This window comes from Halichoerus grypus, chromosome 1, assembly GCF_964656455.1.
Source record: "Halichoerus grypus chromosome 1, mHalGry1.hap1.1, whole genome shotgun sequence".
Classification (NCBI taxonomy): Eukaryota; Metazoa; Chordata; class Mammalia; order Carnivora; family Phocidae; genus Halichoerus; species Halichoerus grypus.
The window spans coordinates 41,136,798-41,161,800 of record NC_135712.1 but is presented as its reverse complement, the minus strand read 5'-3'; the positions used below and the strand labels follow the sequence as shown (position 1 = coordinate 41,161,800).

Below are 25,003 nucleotides of genomic sequence, written 5' to 3'. Positions count from 1 at the left end.
CATACAAAAGCTTCTAATTGGGGATGGTTCCTTTTTGACATGCAATCATGAGTTATGTTTTTCTTAACATTTTTCTTGATTCATTTTAATGGTTTTTAGATTTGTGGCTCTGAAATTAAATTTGAGTTTCTAAGTTGTCACTATTAACTTAGAGTAGTAAACCTACTGCAAACCCGGGCAAACATAGAATAAAATATTCTTAATTAGTTTCCAAAGGATCACCTTTAGTATTTTTCTTAATTCTATATAGATTTTTAAAAGATATACGCATTTGGAATAATTTTGGACATTGCTTGTAAAGAAAGAGAAGAAAAACAATGTCCTTATTCAATATACAAATGTTTAAGGAAGCCTGTTCATTCAGATGAAATACATATGATTATGACTGAAAATCATTTTTGAAAAAACAAAGGCTATCAAACATTAAAATTTCAGATCAGAAATGTTGATAACACCATAATAAAATCTGAGTTTGTCTTTTTTGAGTTATCTAATGTAAATGAGTATTAACTTATCTATGTAAAACAGATCATAAAAGTAAACCAAGAGAAAAACACTATTCCCTTTTATTCCGCTTCTTTAAAAACATTTTCAAAATTTAGGGATAGCTATATTTGATGGAGTTTATATACCTAATAAAAGAATAACAACCCAATTTAATTTCTATTTATAATTTCTATGATTATGCCAGTTCTTTATATTCAGTTAAAATGCAAAACCAACCATAAATAGCTTTGGCATATGAAAGGGAAAAAATCACAATTTGGACATAATTCTAGCTTTATGCCATCTTTGAATATAATAGGTAGATTAAGGGGTCCAGTTGGGGAAAATTTATAAAATTAGATAATGACAAATAACTTAAACATGGTTATTTTTATTTTTCCTCATCACCAATTTGTAATTCAGAGAAACAGAATTTCATACCATCTTGATTCAAAAAGGTGTACATTCATTCATAAAATTGTGCCCACAGTGTGGTGATAGTTCTTTTTTGTACAGGGACAAATGGTGATACAGACGCATACAGACACACACACACACACACACACACACACACACACACACACACACACACACACACATATATACACACACACAGTGCTTCAAAGTGGCCTCCCAGCTTAACTTCTCCTTAGTGTGAAAACTACCATTGTATGCAATAAATAAATATATCTTTCCAAAACCTACAGATTTGTATTAATTGATAGATTAGATTTGAAAATCAGGAAATAAATACATGTTAACTACAAACGAGCTGTTCGCTGTTGCCCTTAGTCACCCCAAGGTAGAGAGAGAACGTCTAAATTTCATACTGATTGGAAGCCAACCAACTTTATCATTGACAAAAAGTTAATTTTAAAGCCTTATATTTTTATCAAGGGAGGGAAAGGATGGGGGGTAAAGGGCAGGTATTACTTTTTACTGGGCCTGTAGAATTTATTCATCTATCTTTCTTTATTATTTGAAAGAAGATAAATTAACCTTACCTTAATGAACATATGGGAAATTCAAGACGAAACCATTTTGATATTGATTAATCAGCAACAAAATTAACTCTGGCTTATCCCTTTGCTCCTGTATCTTTTGAGACCTTACCATGTAATTAGTCAAGATTTTTGTCTTGAAACAAGAGGCAACTCAGTTTGGAGACTTTAAGGTCAAGTTTGTATTTTCTTGAATGAGAGAGTTCCACAAACTCAAACATAAATAAAAAAGTTTAAAAATAGGGAAAGTAGTTGTTGACTCTAATTATCCAGAAGCAAGAAAAAAAAGTTTGTTGCTAAGCCCTCACTTTTGTTTATGGCAAAATGTGCCAATAGCTTGACTGGTTGAATCATTCGTTGGAAACATAAAGGATAACACGTTAGTTTTTTTTGTTTTGTTTTGGTTTGGTTTGCTTTTTTGGTACATTACAATAAAGAAAGCAAGATACTAAAAGCAGCTTTCTGATTTGGAAGACGAATGTCATCAATATGCTGTTTTTGCTCTTTGCCAGGTTACCAAAATTTATTGCAGCAATTAATGCAAAACATATGTGCTGAAGTACCCACATGAAAAATATAATTGCCCCAACTTAATTTGCTACCTTTCAAAACCATGTTTTAGCTACCTTTTCTCAATGCCTCCACTTAAATAGAGTACAAGTGTTTTTATGAAAGAGAAGATAAATCATTATAATTTATTTTCTCATCTTAATATATAAATTATCTTTTAAATAGGAAAAAGTTTCCACAAGGAATAAAGTCTACTTTTTAGACCATATTCTATTTTCCCCATTACTGACTTCCATGACAATTCCAACAGTTAATTCACACTGTTTTTATTATATAAAACTCTAAATAATAATATTTGCGTTATATTGATAATTGCCTCACAATCTGTGTATGGAATTCCCGACAAAATCTTCTTTCCAGCACGAGGAAAGGAGTGTTGGAGTGTCAGGAAGGAGAGACAGAGGTAAAAACATGTGAAGAAAAGGCAACACAGACATTTTCTCCTATTCCTCTGTCCACATCAAATTTTCTTTACATTATTTTCTTGGTGTGTCCCCCACTCATGCAAATAATCATTAACTTATGAGTGCAAAAAACTATGCCGTTTCTAAGTACTCTTTGAAGCACTTTCTTAAAAGTACTCCGAAGCACAATTTTTCGTTCCATTACTCTGGGTATTTGTAAGTTATTCTTGCAAAGTCACAGGACAAATTAGCTAGTCACTAGGATTAAGATTCAAAAGCTAAGGCTTCTCCTGAAAAGAAGGATGCCTCCCTCCTTCATAGGCATTGGCATACATGAGAAAACATATGAGGTTAAAATCAAAAGACAAAGACAAGAAAGGGCCTGGCTCGGTTACTACTTTATTATGATTTGTTTCCTCAGTTTCCTCAATTGTAACAATGGAAGGTGTCATCATACCTACCTTAGGGCTGTCTTAATGATTAAATGAGGTCCAGTAAATTGTGAATGATAATGTAGGGGAAAAATTCTTTCCAGCCAGCGAATTCTGTACAATTATTACCGCAATGTTGGGCATGGCACCAAGGCCATATTTAGTCTCGGAATCCCCTGGATTCAACAATTCTATCTTTTATGAAAAATACTAAAGTTCCAACACAACCACGGAAACATCAGCATCAGCATCATCCTACTACTAACCTACCTCGATGGCAGCGCTCCCAGAAACACTTTCTAGCCCATTCCAAGTTTACTCGCAAAATCCGAACAGGGAAAATCCTGTTTTAATAAAACGGTGCCAATCAAATATGGGGCTGCAGGAGAAAACAGTTGTGCACAGGGGTGGGGGGTAATTTATGGAACATGTCCCTTATCGCTCTCACGAGGGGCCTAACAGGTGGCGTGAGTAGGTGGCTTTAAAGAAAACCGGGGGCGGGGGGGGGGGGGTAGGCTCATTTTAGTTTAGCGCCTTAAGAACTGAAGGAAAGATCGGCTGGAAGACCAAAAAATAGTCGAGAGGTCGGGTCAGACAGCAGCAAGCATGACAACTGGACGTCCCAGGCGCTCCTGTGCTTCCCAACAGAGCACCAGGGGGGTACCAGGCGCTTTCCCTACACTGCAGGGAGTTCGTTCTAGAAGCCTGCAGATATCCCCCTCCTCCACTTGTCAAGTGGTGGCTCCGTGAACTCCTATGGAAAGGAGACCGCGCCACTTCCGGACGCCAAGCTCAAGAGGCTGGCTGAGAGTAATGGGGCGCGGGCGACAAAGCTGTCCGGTCACAGTCTCCCGTGAAAGGACGTACCTGGCGCATCCTAGGCGCTCGCGCTTTCTGGGGGGGCCCGACCGAGCCGAGCCCCAGGTGAGGAGAATCCAGGTGGTGAGGCGGTCACCGCCTCTGCGAGCGCCAGCAGCTCCGCGGCAGCAGGCAGAGGGCGCACGTTTACCTCTCGCCCGCCCGGGTCTGCAGCCCGCGCTCGGTTTGGGTAACTTGGCGCCCTCGCGCCGCTCACATCCACCCTCCGCCCGGCTCAGAGCGCCCGGCCCCGCCGCCCGGAGGAAGCCCGCAGCAGCGGGAGCTCCGCATGCGACCGCCGCCCCGCCCGCCTGCGGGAGGCCGGGGCCAGCTGAGTGCGTTTGCGGCAGCCAGGCGCCGAGACACTCGCTCACAAAGAACCACCGCCTCCCGGAGGGCAGGGGCTGGGGCTGGGGCTGGGGGACGCGGACCCGGAGTTGAGTATTTATGATTTGATCTTTAAGCCAATGTAGAGAGAAAAAGTAATGAATTCTTGGGAGACCCTGTTTTCCCTCCGCACCACTGAGCCTGTTTCTGCCGACGAAATAGTTTGCAGTTTAGATGCCCTGGTAGTGGGTGTGGTGGCAACGAGGAGCGCTTGCTCATCTCTCAGCTGCCACATTGCTGTCACTACCCGCGAAGCCCTGCTTCCTCCCAAAATTTCTCAGAGCACACGTCTGAAGTGTAATCAATATTGTTTCATCAAATATGGGAGGCGTAACGCGAAGAAAAAGAAACGCCGTCATCCCCTTCTGTGGCCACCCAGTCCCCATGGCTGAGATTATTCACAACAGTTTGTTTGTACAGTGCTGCCACTTGTTTTCCCCCTCCTTCCTCGCCTATTATTCTGACTTCACCATGTTGGTTTGGATTATGTGGATTTTCACCCTTTGCTTTGACTGGAACAGCAGGACATGGTTTAGAAAATGAACGGAGGGAGGGGGCTGCACACTCAGGGCTTCCAGTTTAATAACATCACTCCAAGTTGGAGGCTTTATTTGCTGAACTGGTTTTGATTCCATCCACCCTCCGCATGCATTTGCTCAGGCATCCAAAGGGGGAAGCATTCTTTGGCGTACACTCTTAAAACTTTCCTGGATAAAATATTTTCTTCTGGGGAAAATCAAAAGTTGTATAAACTTTAGAGAAGAAACAACGCAACCACCCCCCTTTTTTTGTTCAGTGTGCAGGTTTTTCGGGTTTTAATAAAAATTGATTAGCCAGATGTTTTAAGTGATAAATATTTTCTTTTTAAGCAAAATATTTATATATTAACATTGGTTTTAGAATCTTTGCACGTCTCTACTTCTCCATCTTTTTAATCAACTTTTTATTTTCTTTTCACTTTCAAAGACCTTTTTTTCTTTGTAATTGACCACCCTTTTTTATTTCGGAGAAAGCTGGTAGGAGGCAAACTAAAACTTGCTGACTTTCAGACTTTTCCAAGAGAAAACCTCCTGCCAGGTTTCAAGAACTACCTGATACTAGGCAGCTTGTAACAGAGACCCAGAAAGTAAAATTAAGGGGAACACTGCTCCCACACCCTGATTCCCACCAGGAGTGTTTTCCTAGTTGAATTTGTGGCTTGGAATCCTTTGTATTTTATAAAAGTCACAACATTTCTTTTATTTTTACAGTCATTAGGAAAGAATTTTCTAAGGTTTTCAAATTTCTGAGAACCAAATTTCAAGTCCTACTTTTTGGTATACCTGGATGAATAATATAATGAATGTTTCACACCACCAGTCATCCCTTTATTTGAACAATCTGTGGAAAGCCACTTGTCCACTTTCTAAGAGCCCTGCATTGACCCTCCCTGGTGATAAAATCCAGATCTCTGAAAACAGAACCCAAAAGGGGACACCTGCATCTGTTTTTCTAAATCTTTTATCAAACAGGAATTAAAAGAACAACGTTTATTAAATGTTTTAAAGGAAAAGTGTGTATCTTAGAAAATAAAGTTGAGGATCTTGACAGAAAATGATTTGCAAATTTAGTGTTCTTCCAAGATATACATATTTCCCCTTACATCTAGTATTTATGCCAAACAAAATCATTGGGAATGACTAAAATCAAAGGTAACCCACATCACAGATTTCTTAGTAAGTAAATGTCTATAGAAACTTATCGAGTTTTGATGATTTGTGGAAAGTTTTATTAATATTTTCTTGAAGATTTTATGACTTGGAAAATGTAACTCTCAAAAACAGTCCTTGCTCTTACCATTTGCGTTGAAGTTAGTAAATCAAATATACTGTGGAAATATGTTTTGCCTTTAAAAATCCTTTGCATATGTAACTGATTATTTGATATTTAAAAATTGCATATATTTTATTTCAGAAAAATTCCAAAGCTTCAGAAACAGTTTTAACATTTAGGGTACTTTATAAAGAAAGGTACTGTGAGAAGCTAATAGAAGTGAGGGTGTTAAAAAACACACCAAAATTTGAATATTGACATGTGGATAATATATAAACACGATAAAGAATTTTACTAAATCTTTTCTTTAACAATAATAAGTTTCTTAAGACTCAAGGTAAAACTACTAATTTGTTTATATGAGCAAGGTGCAAACCATAATTATATTCAATTAATTAAGAAACTTCACACAAAATTTCCTAAACTCACTAAACAATGTTTAAAAAAATGCCTTCAAGTTTTGATTGTTTACAATATTTTGTTTAAAATTTTATACATTAATTTTAAGTGCTTTTCATTTTTGCTCCCAATTTCTAGCGTTTCATGGAAAAGACAACTTTATATAAAATGCAGCCATGATGTAACACGTGGCAATGGTGTTTTATTATATGTAGTTTCCCTTTTATAGTTCCAGTTGTTTCTGAGTTATAAATATATCCAATTGACCTTAAATCTTAAAATAGGCAGAAAAGTGATATCAACTAGAGTACCAATAATAAAAAAGTATAAAATTGAAAAATTGATAGCTGGTTTGTATTTATAAATCTATTGTTATTGCCACAATACTTATTATTTAAAAGAATTTTTAATTGCTCATTTATGACAAGGACTAGAATGGTGTAATGGATGAAACATAAGAGGGAAGAGAATGGACATTTTTCCCACTTGAATTATTATTATCAATATTAGTCGTTGAAAAAATATAGATTCAGAATGAATTAATTTCGTGATAGATTTTGAGAGGTTACTAAAAGTTTCTTTCCGGCACAATCAAAATATTATCGTAGCAATTCAGGTTGTCAGTAAAAGCTTAAACAAATTTGCTGATAATCCTGTTAATGACCTAGGTCAAGTGTTAACTGTTGTGGGTTATAAAATAGTGAAATTAAGGTTTCTCCTACCTCCAGGCAAATAGCATAGTTATAACTATTGGGGGCTGGGAGGAGCTATTAGGGGAGCTATTAAATTACAAAAATGTATAATGCATTCAATTATTTAGTCTAGCGTGATGAAATGCTATTAAAAGCAAATGTAAAACCTCTTAAAAAAAAAACCTATAAAGATATGACAGCTTAGTCTCCATAAATATTTCAATCACAATGTATTATTATTTGAGGATAAGTGTTTATATATGAAAAGAGATGCCAATTTATAGTAATTTTTAAAAAGGGAATAATCCATTGTTTCAATGTTTATCTCCAACATTTGCTTAATAGTCAAAGGGAAGTATACAGTGTTCATTTGCAAATTTTACTTTTAAGCTTTGAACAGTCACAGAGTCGCCTCTAGTACTTAGAAGATTTATGTTCAGTAAAATACATTTCATAGATACAATGTCCCAGCCACTCCAATAAAAGTCTCCCAAAATAAGTAGTATATAAATATGCAGATTTAATTTTATTTACTTTTATTTTGAAAACTCTGATTTCCAATGTAAAGAGCTCTATGGGTAAATGTTAATCTAATTTACAAAGGCTTTTGGATAGAAAAATGATTCAGTGCTTATGTACTGATGAATAAGCAGTTCATTCTGCCTCAGACTCCTTCAAATGTAGAAAAGTATTAAAAGAGAGTAACTTATCTTTTGCTAAAGAGATTGATACTTCACTTTATAGCAAGTTTTTACCTCTTTGCAAAGTTATTTTTCTTTACCATTATTATCATCCATTTGGGATCAGAACAGGGAGCAAATATATGAACTTCTTAAATAACACGTAGTGTAGCAATCCTATTTTGCCATGAGTAGTTGATTTCCTATTGGAAGTCTTTTATTGGTGTGTCATGTAAACAGAGACCTGATAAGATTTTAACAAAGTTCCATGCAGCTTTAATAACGTTTCTATTTAAGTAGATAGGCCAATTGTTAGTTTAAGCAATCATTGAAATTATGAATAATCTATTATCGTTGAGGAGGCCAGTGATAGAAAGTATCACCTAGAATCATTTTCTTGAAAGCATATTAAAAAGTTATTTGTAACTGTATTAATAAGAGGAAAGTTCAGATGAAACTTTTTCTAAGTATTTTTTTAACTTTTTAATCATAGGCCCATGGCATTTTAATAGATATTTGACTATCAAATCTCAAATTAAAAAAAAATCACACAAGGGAAAGCAATTAACTCAATGGCTTGGTTTTGTTCCCTTTTAATTCTATCATGCCTAACTTCATAATAGATTGTGAAATAAATTCTAATAAATTTTACTAGTAGATTTCTAGTAAATTTTCTTTGGTGTTGAAATATAATTTTTAACATAATATTTTAAATGCAACCTAGTATTTTATATCTCAGTTCTCAAAATTTATATCAGAAAGCTATATTAATCAGATTCATTTTATCATTATTACTTCCACCAAATATATGAATTTTCAGAAGCATCTTGCTTTCTATTCAAATGACATTGTTAGAAGAATTTCATGGAAATCTTGGCACATACTTGGATTTTTCACTTTTCATGTTGTTCAACTCAACTTTTAAGACCTAAGCTATTGCATTAATATTTAAAATTTCACTCGAATATTACTCAAGTTAAATCATTCATTTTAAATTTTGTTCCAAAGCTTCCCTTCATGACCTCAGGAGGGAAAGGAAACACTACTCATAGGACATAATCTGGAAAGAATAATCCCATGAACAATGAATAAACTTTTATCCAAGCAAATTAAATGTAATTGTGTCACTTTTCGGCATATATTTCCCTTTCTATATACATCCCTGCCTGCATAATAATATATCCATTATATACTGAAACATACACAAGGTGTGGCTTAAAAGAAATTTACATTTGATTATTCCTGTTTCATTAAATTAATATTCAGTAATTTTATGTAAGCATGAATAAGTTTCAGGGGTCTTTTTTTTCCTCTTGCAGTTTACTGAAAGGTTATGTTTTCCACAAAAATAGTGACTCTCTCAGCTCTATCCCTGTGCATTATTAATTCAGTAAAATCCATTATCTAAATAGTTTATAAATATTCCATCTGGAGAAATACAATTTATCATAGCAATACGGGAATAATATTTCTAGACTTCTAGTTATTGTCAATTCTTTAATATCTTCAAAAAATAAGATTAAACAAACACTAATTTTTGCTTACTGATATGTTACTCATTATACAAATGATTACTCTTGCCTTTCATTCAATGAAAAATGATTGACCATTACTTTCAAATAAAGATTTTAATTTGATTTGTACAAAAAAAAGTCACTTATAGGTGATCAGATGATTTTCTTGATCCTTATATTTTAGAATTTTCACTTTCCCAGTTAAAAAAAGACACAGAAAAACTTAATGAAATCTGCCAAATTGATAAAGGCAGTCACTAAGGAAAGAACAAAATTAAACTGCTCTATTAGCAGTGAAAGTAGGTCACCAATATGAGCAGTTTTTAGACTTAATTAAAAAGTTTCTACATATTTTGAGTATTTACTTGTCTTTTTGAAATAATGCATACAATATACAACAGTATTGGCTTGCCAATATATTTTTAGTGACAAAATACATAATGAAGCATTTTCACATCTTGCTCAGTATTGCTAAATTGCAAAATAAATTGCTAAATGTTATTGTCATAAGTTCAAAATGATTAAGAGGAAATCAAAGTTGTAAATGTTGCTTTAAAACAATCAATTATTTAGAGAACTTTGTCTTAAGAGTCAGTGATTGTATTCACAAATCATTAGGAATAGATCACAAAAGGTATACATGAAAAAAGCAATGTATCCGTCAAATACACAATCTTATAGGAAACATTAGTGTCCTCAATTTTACATTTGCACTTTAATCCACTGAAAAGGGATGAATACCCATTAGGAGGAAAATAAATAACCCAACATCAGGAAATGCCATTTGCTGCATATGGACATTCTTTCTTAATTTGTTATTCAGTTATTTACTATACCTACCCAGGAGCTTTTCACTTTCCATCAAATACTTTCCCTTACTCATATATAAACCCTTAAACAAAGAGAATCCAACCTAAGCTTATTGTAATTCCTACAAATATCACTTATGTTAATGTGGCATATGCTGCTCATTAGAACCTGTACCATAGAGCAAACCATCGCCTGGCAGGATACACATCACTTTAATACAGCAGTTGCAATATAAACACACACACACACACACCATCAGCTTCAACAAACTCTGATTTCCCTTTATTTAGTCCATTCATAAATGCCATGATCCTAAGTAGGAGCAACCTGTCATTACCTTTAAACATACTAAAGAACCTAGCAAGGAGGGTTTAATTTTCTTTTAAACTTCTCAGAGTACTACATGGTCATAATTAGAAATAAAATACTGCCATGCCTATTTGGCAATTAACATCGTGGGCTGTAAAACTGGAGGATTTTTCTCTTTCTTTCTTCTTTCTTTCTTTCTTTCTTTCTTTCTTTCTTTCTTTCTTTCTTTCTTCCTTTCTTTCTGCTTAAAATTGGCAAACAAGGTAATTGCTTGAATTGGTATCAGATTAAAACCACATTTTAGGTTTAGGCAATCCAAAATTCTCTCCTAAAATCTTTTAGAAGACAGCAGAAAATAAAAGCACATCTGTAGTTTACTCTCAGAGGAAACTGCTTTATTCTGAGGCACCTTAACGACCTGAAAAGGTTCCGGGAGAACGTGCTTTGAAGAGCGTTAGCCCTGCGGGGCAGGGCAGTTTGCTGTACCTGGCTTACCTTCATTGGAAGGTTGGAGAATCAGTTCCCCGAAGCAGTTGAGAAGGGAGCAGCTGAGAAGGAGGAGGATGGAGAGGTGACAATCCATGTTGCTGGTGCAGAGGGCAGTGAGAGGAGCATATCTCCATGAAGCATGCCACTGATGTGAGGGGGAGCGCTCTGATTGCTGGAGAAGTTACCATGCTCCGCTCGCAGGCTGATGTCAAGTTTGACACTGGAGATAAGGAGGAGTCTGGCTGCCTTTCCTCGAACCTCGCTCAGGGACTTCCCTGGGTCCTAGTGCCGTCGGAAGTGAGCGAGGCAGAGGAAGGAACAGCACGCGGAGACTTGGAGACTCGCAGACTGCTCTGAAACACAGAGCTGGGGAGCAAGGGGTGGGATGGGGGGGGGTGCGCCGCCCATAGGCAGGAAATCCAGAAGTCGTGATGGGGCAGTGGTAGTGAGCAGTGGAAGGGAGGGAAAAACACCCGCTCTTTATTTTCATTGAAAAGGAGCTATTTTATTGTTTGCTATACATGCTCTGTAGGTTAATTCCCTGAAGAAACAAGAAACCCTGATAGGAGTGTCATATGGCAGTGTGAGTGAAAAAGAAAGTGAAATGCCAGAAGATGTTTGTATTATAAGAACAGGAGCCTTTCGTTAAAAAAAAAAAAAAAAAAAAAATCAAAGATGATTGTATAATTCAAAGGAAAATTAGGATTATTACTTTACTACATTCAATGAAATCATAACTCTTATGAGTCCTTTGTGGTGCAGAAGGACACTAACACAAACCCCAGATCAGAAAGTCTTTTCAGTTCTGTACCAAATGGTATCTGGGCTTTCAAATAGATTTGGCACAGGGATTTCAGTGTACATTTGGTGTACTTTAGTTTTCCAAACCGGGAGTAACCTTTACCATGCTAAGGAAGTGAACAAACCCAGCCCCAGGAATAGCTGCTGGTCAGCATTCACTTTTTTCTGTGCTGTGGGTATAATACAAATCAAACCTGAAGTTCTTGACAACACATCACTACCCCTCTCTCTCACCATCTATGTTAAGATCTCTGGGTTCTATGAGATAAACATGGCATAATTCACAGCTCGGCATTCAGCTTTTCAGCCACTTCCAATCTGATAATAGTTGGATACTGTTCTTCTTTAACATTCCAAATCCAATGGCTAAATAAAGTGTCCTAGCACTTTCTCACTTTATACCATGCCTAGAAATGATTTCTCTTATTTCCAGTTCCCTTGTTGGACAATATAATAGCAATCTATTTCAGCTGAATAATTTTGTGATTTATATTTTGAGAACTATCTTCACTTATCTTTAAAATATCCCCCCGAAATTGATTACTCAAATATCCTCCTGCTCATCTATCTTTTCCTATTCTAAACAGAAAACAAGACTCTCATTGCTTGCACAACTCCAGAAAGTTAAGATAGGTTGGCAACTTTAAAATCAGTGATCAATTTTAGAGCACTAAGTTGTGGAATCTAAATAAGGGTTTGAAAAGGCCTTGCTAATAACATATTCATTTCACAAACACTATGTTTTTAATGAGAGAACACAATTTTCACATGAATTGAAGTTAAGGGCTTCTAGACTAGCTTGTCGGCTGGGGTGGGGGGTTGGGAGGTGGGTAGAGGAAGTGAGAGGAAGAGTGGCCCTGCTCACTTTCTATGTACGCCTTGTTACTTTGTATCTCTAACTTCTTCCCACATTATGTCACCGGAGGCTGTATAACCGTCTTCAAGTGCCAAGTCTGTCAGAATTGAAAATAATGACAGATACTGAACAGAGGACTCAGATAATGGTGACTCTGGCATTTCTTTAAAGTTGCAACACAACTTTAGTCTTTCCATAAGGCACAGTTCCATTGTTCTAGGGTTAGATAAAATTTTTCTGAAACTTGAAAGAAAATAAAGTCTTATTTGAAATGACAATTTATAAACATTTTGGAAAAATATGCCAATGTGCTGATATCCACATACACTGGCTTCCCCTCACACTACTTCTCTCCTCACAATTAACTGCTGTCACTGGGGAAAGAGGCATTCATGTTTGAAGGAAACTACAGTAGTGTGAAAATGGGTAAGAAGCAATTGTTGGCCTGGGAATATAATATAAACATTATAAGATCTCTCAATTATAGACTCTCTAAGTCAAGAGACATCAAACAATAAGTAAAGAGTTTCCACAATCTGAAATACTTATCAAAAGTGCATATCCCTTCTTCCCACCACAGATTTACTTAACTAAACCTCTGAGGTTGGGACCCAGGAACCTGCAATTTGATGAGCTCCTCAGGTGATCCTGTGGTGATCCCAACATTTGAGAACGACTGCTGAGTGTGAAGAGGGAAAATCAGAAACAGAATGGTGAGATTTGAGGCAATTTTAAAAGTAAAACTAAAGTAATATGGAGCCGAACTACAATCTAGCAAAAAGAAGGAAAATACAAGATGAAATTAAAGTACATGTGTGAAGTGAAACAAACACTGTTCCCCAAAGAAAATCTGGATTTGGGGTTTGAGGAAGAGGGAGATGCCTGACCTCTGCAATATTTAGTTCACTTAATATTTCAATTTAACAGAATGTGAGTGTCTAACATGTACCTGCTCATGTGCTAGACACTGAGGGTAAAAACATGAAGAGGACCTTGTTTCTGTCCTTTAAAATAATTTAGAATCACATTATGGCAAGTGTTAGATAGAGGTAGAGTATTTTATAATATGGGGTGGGGGTGGGGGGTAATTCTAGTTAGGGGTTAAAGGATATTCCTGTAAAGGAATAGCTGGCGACTGAGTGACACAAGGAAAGATTTGTTTTAAAGAGAAGAGTTCTGAGAAGAGAGAATATATTTGAAAAGCACCCTTTCTGGAAGAAATGATAAATACCTATATTACCGGAGCATAGATTTTGAGGTGAGGTGAGGGGGTATGAAAAAGAGGAGACAGAAGGGATAGGAAAGAGCAAGGTCATAAAGAATTTTGTGAACTCTTCTAAGGAGCTTGGACTTGAAGGTGATGTGGGACAGAAGAGAGACCTATTCAATTTGCATTTTAAGAAGATCATTTTGCAGAGCGACTGGGTAGTTTAGTCGGTTAAGCCTCTGACTCTTGATTTCAGTTCAAGTAATGATCTCAGGGACCTGAGATCGAGCCCCACATCAGGCTATGCTCTCAGCGGGGAGTCAGCTTGAGATTCTCTCTCTCCCTCTCCCTTTGCTCCCCTCCCTGCCCCGTGCTCACACTCACTCTTGCTCTCTCTCTTCCTCTCTCTAAAACAAATAAATAAATCTTAAAAAAATAAAATATAAAAATAAAAAGATCATTTTGACATATTTAAGTGGGGAGAGTAAAATGGAAGCAAAAACACCAATTAGGAGCCAAGAGACCAATTAAGATCCCTTTGCAATAGAATAGCCAATATCATGTGGAGATAGGAGAGAGGCTCTTGAATCAGACTAACCTAGGTGACTGCCCTTGTTCTATTACTCTTCGTAAAATTCTAATAATAACAGATCCTCCCTGATAGGGATGTTGTAAGGATTAGATAAGATTTGGGATGGTACAGATAAAGTCCAAGCCTAGTGCTTGACACATTAAAAGCATTCCAAACATCTTTTATCTTGATCTAGAAGAGAGATCTAGATGGTATGATGCTGAGCAGTGACAGTAGAACACGAGTCACACAAATATAAGTGGGGGAAATTGGCAAAACCTCATAATAGATTGAGTACAAGAAATGGATGGAAGTGTCTAGGAGGCCTTTCAATCTCTGGCTTGAGTGAGGAGGTAGTCAGGAATGCAAAAGCAAAGACACAATTTCTATTTTAGGTGTATCTATATGAAGTGGCCCAAGGGAAAGCCAAGGATAGATGAACTACTAGGAGACAAAGACCTTCACTGGAGTTCTTCCTTTGGGAATAATTTCCTTTGCAAATAATTACTATTAAAAAAAATAAGTAGGTTCATCCACATAAGCAAAATGTTGGCAGAAAGATGAGTTGGACAAGGATGAAACCCTAGCATATGCCAATACTTAAAGGACAGGCAGAAATAGAGAAGAACAAAGAGCTAGAAGAGAGGAACATATTATTAAAATTTTTAAGGGTTTCACAAAGAATTCATGGTCAGCAGTGCATGCAAGAAAAATATTCAATAAAATATTGACAGAAGAGTGACAGTTGGATTTGACAGCCGAAGGTTTTGATGACTTGGGGGGTAGCAGTTCTGGAGGAGTAATTGGGCTCCACATAAGCATTGAGCTAAAGGAGTAAATGGAAAGTGAGGAAGTAGAAAGATAAATATACTACTCTTTCAAGAAGGTGAGCTTAGAGGAGAAGACATGCCTAGAAAAGGAAAGAGCAAGGGGGTAATGAGAGTGCTAAAAAATGGGAAAGGCTTGCAAGTTTTCTCTCATGTGCTTGGCTGGCCAGTGATGCAAATAATTGACAAGGAATTTAGTGGACCAAATTTGGGGTATGGAGAAAAGGTGGGGAAATAATGGCTTCTATGTAGGACATGGCAAGATGCAAGTATAGATATTCAAGCCAATAGTTAGAAGGTAAGCCCAGAAGGGAGGGCAGGTTAGACACTGAAAGTTAAACAATCATTAGTGAATTGGTAGTAGCTTAATCCACTGGAATAGATGAAATTGTCCAGAAAGGTCATAAACAGCAGGGGAGAATCAGTTCTGTTAAATAAAATATTCAGAAGGGAGACAGAGGATGTGTAATTATCAGAATTAATTGAGTAGGAGTAAATGTTATAAAAGAAAGGTAAAGAGAGAATGAGTTGGAGATGGCAAGAGAGATGAAAATTTCAGAAAAGGAGAGAATCAACAACAACAACAACAACAACAACAAAAAGATTTTTCCAGTTAATGGAAAGGCCAAAGGACTGGGAATCCCACCCCAAAAAATCATATTTAAAGCTGCAAAATTCTTTAGAGCTTATCATTTTACAGTTAGAGAAAGATTAAAACATTGGTGACTTCATTCTGTTCATGCGGTCAAAGGCAACAATAGGGAAAGTATCTGAAAGCTCTTGCCAGTATGCAAAGAAAACATTAGAAAAAATACTTATGAGGAACTTTATAGGAAATCTTCCATTACCTAAGTGTTTGAAGGTGATTAGAATAGGATAATCCAAGAAAGTTTCTTGAAGGGTTGTGATTTTCAGGACAGTTACTAAATTTTGGACTTGAAAATAGTCACAGTAGGTTGCACAAATTAATTTGCTGTATTTTAACTGATATCTACCGAATTAACATATCTCAAATTTAAACATGCAAGTTTATGCAATCAATATAAAAATTAGCATGCCTGAATTAATTGAAAAATGCTAATTGTAAGTTAGAAAGATTTCGTTCAATTGTTATAAAGTCGTCAGAAGAAAAGTAAAAAAAAAAAAAAGATCAGAAAGGTGATATGCTTGTCAGGATCAACCAATGCTATTTAAAACACACTCTTACACTGACTTTTATAACTACCTCTGAAACATTTCTCCATTTTAAAAAACAGACCTTACTACTACCATTACTTCCTAGTCTTCCATTTCTCTCACCAAAAGACAGTCAAAACAAACCAAGAGTTCATCTTAAGATCTAAGGAAAACATCCCAAAGCTCTGAGCAAACTCTGAGCAAAGCACGTGGAGCTTGAGGTGGTGGGGGAGTGAGGGAGCATTTGGCTGAAACAGAACCAATTTCATAGTCCTTTTAAGTCCATTTTTGAGAAATAATCATATATATTTACACACATAATCATTCATATACATATATACACTCACATTAATACATGCACACATGGAGGAAATACTGTATTGATACTCAATCCAATAATGTCTTCTAGAGTGGGTTGTCTCAATCTTTAATGTGCAGAAGTTTGGGGAGCTTGTAAAAATGCAGACTCTGACTTTGGAAATCAAGCACAGGGCCTGAGATTCTGCATTCCCACAAGTCCCTACACCATGTCTTCTGTAGGTCTGATAACACTTTGTATGGCAGAGTTCTAGAATACATAGATCTTGTTTGGAAAATTAGTATAAATATGGAGATACCATTTAAATATAAGCATAAACATATTTAAAAAGTCAGATGGTAAAAATATATGAAATACATGGCCCAATAGATTCAACTTTTTCTTTCAGTAAATTTCCAGATAAAGCTAATGCTCCCACAAACTAGTTAGATAATACTGTAGTACCCCAAATTGCTCTCTTCTTGAAGGTAAGTAGTCAAGACTAATTCACCATTACTGTGAACTCTTATTCTGTTTTTATCTAAATCACTCTTGTAAGCATTTTATAATATACTGATCTGCATTGTTATTGAAGTGTTTCAAGGGTATGAACTGTCTGCCCAATATTTCAAGTTCTTTAATGACAAAGTAAATATCAAACATTATCTAGAAGAGAGAAGATACTGCTCAACACAAGAATGTATAATAATCTCATTTTATTTCAGAATATGTTGAATATGTGATAATTACGGTTTGATAATAATTTCTCAAAGTATGTATTGAGGCCAAATTTCAACTATCCAAGGGGATTTGCAAAGCTTAACAAGCATAAGAAAACCATTGTAAAACAAACCCATGACTTAATACAAAATGAATTTGTGTTTACAAGTATTAGGGCATTTATCTAAAGATAAAAAGTAATGTCCCTCATTTCTAATGGATTAATTTTGATTACAAAATAACATTTTAATTTTCTTGATATGCTATGTAGTTCAGTAAACAAGTAACAGAAATATGGTTTAATGATGTCACATTTATATCATACATATATATGATTATGGCTCAGGTAAAAATGTAGGTGCAACCAGAGTATTTTTAACAAAAAGCAAAAAGTGATAAAAGATTATTAAACACTCCATAGAAGTATTTTGAGAACACATGGCTTCAATTTTGTTTCTCAAGTGTCTTGTAAGCCTGAACATAAAATAGAAATACTCAATACAGGAAAATTAACTGATTATGTGCTTGTCTAACCATAGTCGTCGATTCAGCTGGGAACCGGAAAAATAATCTATATTAAGTCATAGGGATCTTCTATTCAACAGTGTCAAACATTTGTGATTTTTCACGGATGCTCTGGTTTCCACAAGTGCCCAAATAACCTCACCTGCTTTTCCAATTTGTCTCCTAGACTGTGCTATGGGTCAGTGATCCCTATTATGTCATGTCAATACAGTGGTTAAATAATGATAAATAATTTAAAATGTGGCAGGTAATCCACATCTTAATGTCAATCATCTTTACCCATGCAGTATTTCCCAAATTAAAACGGAAGCTACTTCCATTTTAAACTCTAGGTTTTTATATATCCAAATATATTTCCTTAAATAAAAAAAAAAATATTTTGCATATTTATTTGAAACTCAAAAAGTAACTGAATTTTAAGAGTCTCATGCTCTACCGACTGAGCTAGCCGGGCGGGTGCCAAAAAGTAACTGAATTTTAAAAATAAATCAAGGTAAAAGGGATTGCTCCTAAAACATTTAAATGCAATTATAAATATAATAATGACATCATTTTTCTTCTAGAAAAATAAGATACCCTCCTCCAGTTCCTAATTATAGCAATGAAAGGATTCAAAATATGTATGTTGTATTCTTATTATTTCAAGTGTACTCACTTAGCAATGTCTATCATTTAGTTAGTTTGGGCTCAAATATTTGACAGTTATTTTTCGAAACCCTTGTACAAGTAAAGCCCCAAGTAAAAGAGTGGACCTTTTTAAAATCACTTTACAGTACAATAAATTTACAAGTCAAGCTCACACATAGGAAGTCTGTTGGAGGTACATCACACTGAAACACATGAAGGAGTGCTATCGTATGCCAGTACTCACTTCCCTCGATTTCATGAAAGATGTTGCGTCAAGCCTCCTGCTTAGGAAGTTACTGTGGGCCGTGCACTCCACTAGAGGGCTCTGCAGAAGCGGCACTCACTGCCGCTGAAGATTCAGGTGTGTAGATAGCTCACTGACAAAAAGCACAGAGGTCTTCCCGGGAATTAGCACAGCTTTATTTTTAGGTTTAGTTTGATTAGTCTCCTGATTGGTAGTAATTAAGAAGGGTTATGGAGGCCTGCGTGTGAGTTTTATCTGATCACATAGCATTCTTTTACTTCCCTTATCTGGACCCAGTGATGAATTCATTAAGAAAACAAAGTATCACGTTTGATTTCTGGTCCAAAGAAATCTACTCATGTCAACATTAACAGGTGTTGAGATGAGTGATACAATTTCTTATCATTCTCTCTTCTACACAGTTTCCTCATTAAACTTCCCCATCGAAATGGATAATGAGAATGTGTGAAGGTAAGATTTACAGTATATTTGAGATGCTTTCGGCAAAATATGAGTTAGTAAAATTTACTGAAAAAGTTAAAGGAATATGAGAAAAGCGAATATGACGCAGGATCTCCAAAATGGATAGTCACGTGTTTGGAGCCTATGGTGGGTAGAAGACAGGGCTTCACCTGTGCAATTAATGGTAAAGGTATTGCAGAGAGCAGCAACTAGAGCAAACACTGAATGATTTGGTTTTAGCACTTTAAATTTTTTTTTTTTTAAGATTTTATTTATTTATTTGACAGAGAGAGACACAGCGAGAGAGGGAACACAAGCAGGGGGAGTGGGAGAGGGAGAAGCAGGCTTCCCACTGAGCAGGGAGCCCGATGTGGGGCTCGATCCCAGGACCCTGAGATCATGACCTGAGCCGAAGGCAGACGCTTAACGGCTGAGCCACCCAGGCGCCCCATAGCACTTTAAATTTAAAAGCTTACATCTTTAAGAAGGGATCAAAATAAAAATGGATGGACCAAATATTCTAATATCTTTTTTGGACAACAATATACCTGATGCTCCTATGGAATGTGTCTAGCTCTCATTAGTAAAAGTGGCACCCCATCATGATTTCCAAGAGAGACATGATACGCTCTTTGAATTTGAGTAAGTGCAGAAAATTCTTGTAGGGATGAGCTTTTTCACTGGAGCAGGATGTGCCTAACTTAGAAATATGAATTTCTTTTCTATCTTTACTGTAAAAACTTGAATTATCTATTTTTAATAAACTTCAGATCGAAAGTTTGCGTAATTTCTGCAATATTGAAAAATGTCCTTGTTTCACAATCTTTAACTTAGAACTATTTTTGATAGGTTGATGGAGACCTTTCATTGATGGAGTGATAAGCCAAACCTAACAAATACCACTCTTTGACAAGCCTGATGAAGTACAGAATACTGCACTGTTAGAAATATAAAGATGTCTATGAATGCTAGGTCGTGTATAGACCACCTGTATCCAGCGTTCGAGCCTGCCAAAAGATGAGTTCATCCAAAGTGCTGTGTAATTAGCAAATAAAATATAAATTCCAGGAGAGCAAAGATTTTGGTCTGTTTTGTTCACTGCTGTCTTCCTAACATCTAGAACAGTATCTGGCACATTGTAGGTCCACAATCAATATTTGCTGAATGAATGAAAACATAATTCACATTCATGATAATATACTTAAAGTTTTGTTTTTTATTGTTCTGCTTTGTCCCTTTTTCGGATTCATTTTATGCCAGACTTCAACATTCTACCCGGTAGCTTCATTCTTTACTTTTCCTTTTCAAATAGTTTAGCATAACCCAGAAATGCAGGCAGAAGGAGTTACTCACATAACAGTGAATTAATAAGACTTATTCCATTATATTTGAATAAGTTCATACATTTGCCTTTTTGATAGAAACTTAAACTAACAATCTTACACCCCCATCCGTTTAAAGACATAGACAGCTAGGTTGACTAGACAATATTAAGGGCTATGTAAGTGAACTATTGACCCTAGAGAGAGATATCTGGAAATTATTCTTGAGGCAACCAATAACCGAACAGCAAAAACCTTTGTCTGTATATCGATTGAATTTATTTAACAATCTTTATGTTAACTTATTTATTTTCATTTGTAATAAATTAACTTTATACAGAGGAATTCAAAGAATGATAGAAGCAAGACAAAACTACAATTGAACAAAACAATGCAAATACTTCAATTTATAAAATTCTTCTCCTTATTTTTAGTTTTTTAAAATTTAAAACCCTCAAAACGCAGTATTTTATTTTGTGGGTTTCCCCCCCAAAATAGGGAGAAGGCCTTCTTATACCTTTAAACTCCCAAAAAGTCAAACCACACAGTCAGAGATCTCTAGGTCTCATACTTGCATAAATAACAAGAAAATAACTATTAGGAATGAATATTTGAAATGACTGCTGGAGAAATCAATTGTTATAGCCAGTCAAATTTCAATTTTTAGACTTCTTCAAAAAAGCCATTTAGGGCGCCTGGGTGGCTCAGTTGGTTAAGCGACTGCCTTCGGCTCAGGTCATGATCCTGGAGTCCCGGGATCGAGTCCCGCATCGGGCTCCCTGCTCGGCAGGGAGTCTGCTTCTCCCTCTGACCCTCCCCCCTCTCATGTGCTCTCTCTGTCTCAAATAAATAAATAAAATCTTTAAAAAAAAAAAAAAGCCATTTAATGTCCATAAAGTTTAATGTATATTTTTAATTAATTGTACCACATGTAAGTGATCCTCATTTTAGAGCCATCAATATTTAGCAAAGTAGCAATATATATATATATATATTTTTTTTTTTTATTTGCTAAATAACTCAGTGTGGAATAGAATAAATGTAGCATCTGATTTCAAAAGAGAGCCTGGCAGGCAGCTGTGAGATTTAGAGGTTTTATTTGTCCTCGGGACAAACATATTACAGAAAAAGATAGTGCTGCTCAAGTTCTTCTATGTTGTGCTACACGTCATGAGTCAGCTCATATCTAGTATAGAGTTTTTTGTTTGTTTAGTTTATTTTCCTCATCAATATTCAATTACCTGAATATCCTTATGTAGCCACTTGCATTATTTTTATCAATCTTAAGACTCTAAGGAAAGAACCTAGAGAAAAATTTTAATGCATTAATCATGAAAGTTAAAGAAAAAAAAACTAGCCTCTTCATCTTTATTTGTATATTTAGTTATTCAAGAATTTAAGTATAAACAGGGTTAGCTTTGGGTGAAGAAAATCTTCCTAGAAGGGCTAAAAACAGAAGTCAGTTGTTTAACACAGTTGCTGAGAGAGGTTATTATAGAGACGTTTTCCAACTTGGAAAAAATGAGTCTTTATTCCCTTGGATGCTTCTTTGTTTTATGGAGCATTGAAGTCCTAGAATTAAGGCAGTGAATAATGTTTCAGTAAGATTTCCTACACTGAGAAATTCTTCAAAGCAATCTTAGGCCATGGAAACCTTGAAACATATTTCAGCAGGTTATAGTGCAACAGAAGAAATAGAAAAATTACGAAGGAAAAAGAAAACAGCACATGTAAATTTCAGATACAGAAAATTCATAATATCCCCTACATCATCTTAACATCCAAAATATGTTCTAAGACATATTTTTGCTCAATAACAAACTCTCTAGAAAGCAGTAAGTTCTTGGAGAAATAGGGTAAATATAATTTTAAGTAACAATCTTACTTAAGATTGTAGATCTTCAATCTACTTGATGAAGACACCACTTTCTACCACTTTATGCTGTGTGCAGGAGCACTTAACAAATATTTAGAAATTCCTACATGTTTGGGCCACCTGGGTGGCTCAGTCGGTTAAGCAGCTGGCTTCGGCTCAGGTCACGGTCTCAGGGTCCTGGGATTGAGCCCCCATCATTGGGCTCCCTGCTCAGCAGGGAGTCTGCTTGTCCCTCTCCCTCTGCCACCCCTCCACTTGTGCTCTCTCTCGCTATCTAAAATAAATAAATAAAATCTTAAAAAAAGAGAAATTCCTACATGATCTCATTTTAGGACCTTTTCAAGAGGTCTTCTGAAGAACAAATTTTTCATCTGTACTTGCCTACCTATCAACTGGCAAATCAGCTAGCATACTTGGGGAAGAAGGTTAATAATGTTGTAGAAGTTTGTCTTACTGCTTGCTAATGAATGACTTCCAGGGGAAGGCCGGACTGGGTAATTAAGCAATGATAGGCAGAAACTAGAATAAGAAGTGATGATGAAAGTAAATGTTCAAGCTCAGGACATACAGAAGGCATGAACTCTAAAGCTAATTCAGTAACAGGCCACAATTAGAGATCAGTAGATGCAGTTTATTTGTGATTTATATAGAGCCATTTTTTCTAATGCTTGTGATTTTGTATTTTTCTTCTATGCAAATAAAAATGACAAGTGAGGTAAAATGAAAGTAAAAAGCAATAGAATATTATAAAGATGAAAGAATACACGTACAGGTACATTTCACCCTCCCCCTTTGCTGGTTATCACCTGTCTTAGTGGCTTTAACTTAAGCTATTTTCCTAAAAACAGTCATTTGATTAAGAAGCACTACATTTTTCTTCATGGGTTTTACAATTCCAGAAATTAAGCATTTTAAAATTTAAATTTAAAAAGTACAAACTGAAGTTAGATATTAAGAAAATGTGCTGATTAGTTAAATATATTTTTGCTATTTGACATTATATTACTAATTTATGTTTCTTATTGAGCTTTTTAAAACAGCTAAATTGGATGAAAAATATATAATATGAAATAATATTAATTTAGAAAGTTGGTGGAGGGTATATCTATGATTTGGGGGAGAGAGCCAGCATGTCACACACACTCTTCCAAAGATATTTCTACCAGAAAATGTATATATATATATATATATATATATATATATATATATATATATGTAGCTATATATATATAGTAGCTGTAACCACCAGCTAAAATGATCTGTCTCTTACCAATAGCAACATTTAATTTCAGACTCTTGACCATAATCAAAAATTAACTGCAATGACATGAATAGAGTTCACCAGTTCTAACTTGTCTGTAGAGTTCCACTGTTTACAAAAGATATCAAAAATATTGTGAAAACATTGACACTTTATTTAGTAGGAGAAAGAGAAAATTCTTATCGTTAATCAGAACCTACAAGTTCGCTCTAACCAGGGTAAACAGACTAATTTTGTAACATGAACTCCAAAGAAACATGAACTCCAAGGAGATTTAAGATCAATGTTTGTCCAAGGGAATGATGACAACTGTTTGAATGTAGTGATTACAATGTTGACACCAAGGCTGTTTTACTTAAAGCACAAAAACTCTTTGGATTATTTTTCAGTAGTGAATATCAAAGAGAAATAATTATTTTTGTCATGTTATGACTGTTACACCAATAGAATAAAAGACTGAGAAATCTACAGGCTAAAATTAAAAAGGATTTTTTCCCTCTGTTACATTTTACAGACCCGATTTACTTGAGTATATTATTGTGGTTGTGGGAGTCAGGTTACATACTGTAGATATATGATTTTACAATGATACAGTTATTTAATTTGAATAACGACTTGGAAATAAGATTTCTTTTTGAATGTAAATATAAACTCCTGGTAATCACATGAAAATATAATAATTTGATTTGTTGTCTTTAATTCAGGAATTAATAGGTGAATAATAGTCAAAATATTTACACACTTCCAAACTTTTTGAGTGAAGAAAAACACAAAAGTTTACTCAACATGAATTCAGTAAGGTTCCAGAGATGAATAAAACTGATGACTTAATAGAAAGAGCCTCGTTCTGAGAAGTTTTTGTCTCATTTCTACCCAAACTTGGTGTATAATCCTAAACAAGAGTCTCTGTTGTTTTACCGTCTTAATCTGCAAAACAAGTTTTTTGTTTTGTTTTGTTTTGGCCTGTGAGTTATAAGGCCTATTGCTTTAACACTATAAAGCAAACCAAAGTAAAATTACCTTTTAATGTACTACACCATTTTCTTTTATTTATTTCAACTAGACATGATACTATTGGTTATACTAACTGGTAAACTGAAACAAGTAATCTCAATAGTCATATATTTGCCTGCCTTGCCAGAGTATATTCATTTTATTGTGTATTTTGTCATTTTTTCTTTAAAACTACAGCTTCAAATACGATTTGATTTTTTTAGAAGATTTTATTTATTAGAGAGAGAGCACATGCACGAGAGAGAGAGAGAGCAGGGGCAAAGGGAGAGGAAGAAGCAGGCTCCCTGCTGACCAAGGAGCGCAATGTGTCAGATCCCAGGACCTGAGCCAAAGGCAGACATTTAACCCACTGAGCCACCCAGGCGCTCCCCAAA

At 35.6% G+C, this 25,003-nt stretch overlaps 1 protein-coding gene across 4 annotated transcripts in view; it reads right to left on the bottom strand.

Moving 5' to 3' along the window:
* Window positions 1–11,112, bottom strand: part of EPHA3 (EPH receptor A3) — a 350,319-nt gene extending 339,207 nt beyond the window's left edge. For 2 of the 4 annotated variants that reach the window (XM_078060667.1, XM_078060691.1), the window contains exon 1: window positions 10,849–11,111. In XM_078060667.1, the coding sequence (XP_077916793.1) occupies window positions 10,849–10,936 (88 nt within the window). In that variant the 5' untranslated portion in view covers window positions 10,937–11,111. Of the gene's footprint in view, window positions 1–3,759; window positions 3,876–10,848 lie in introns of those variants that run through there. The other 2 variants (XM_078060754.1, XM_078060719.1) reach the window with 2 other exon arrangements.
* Between the last annotated feature and the right edge of the window lie 13,891 nt (window positions 11,113–25,003).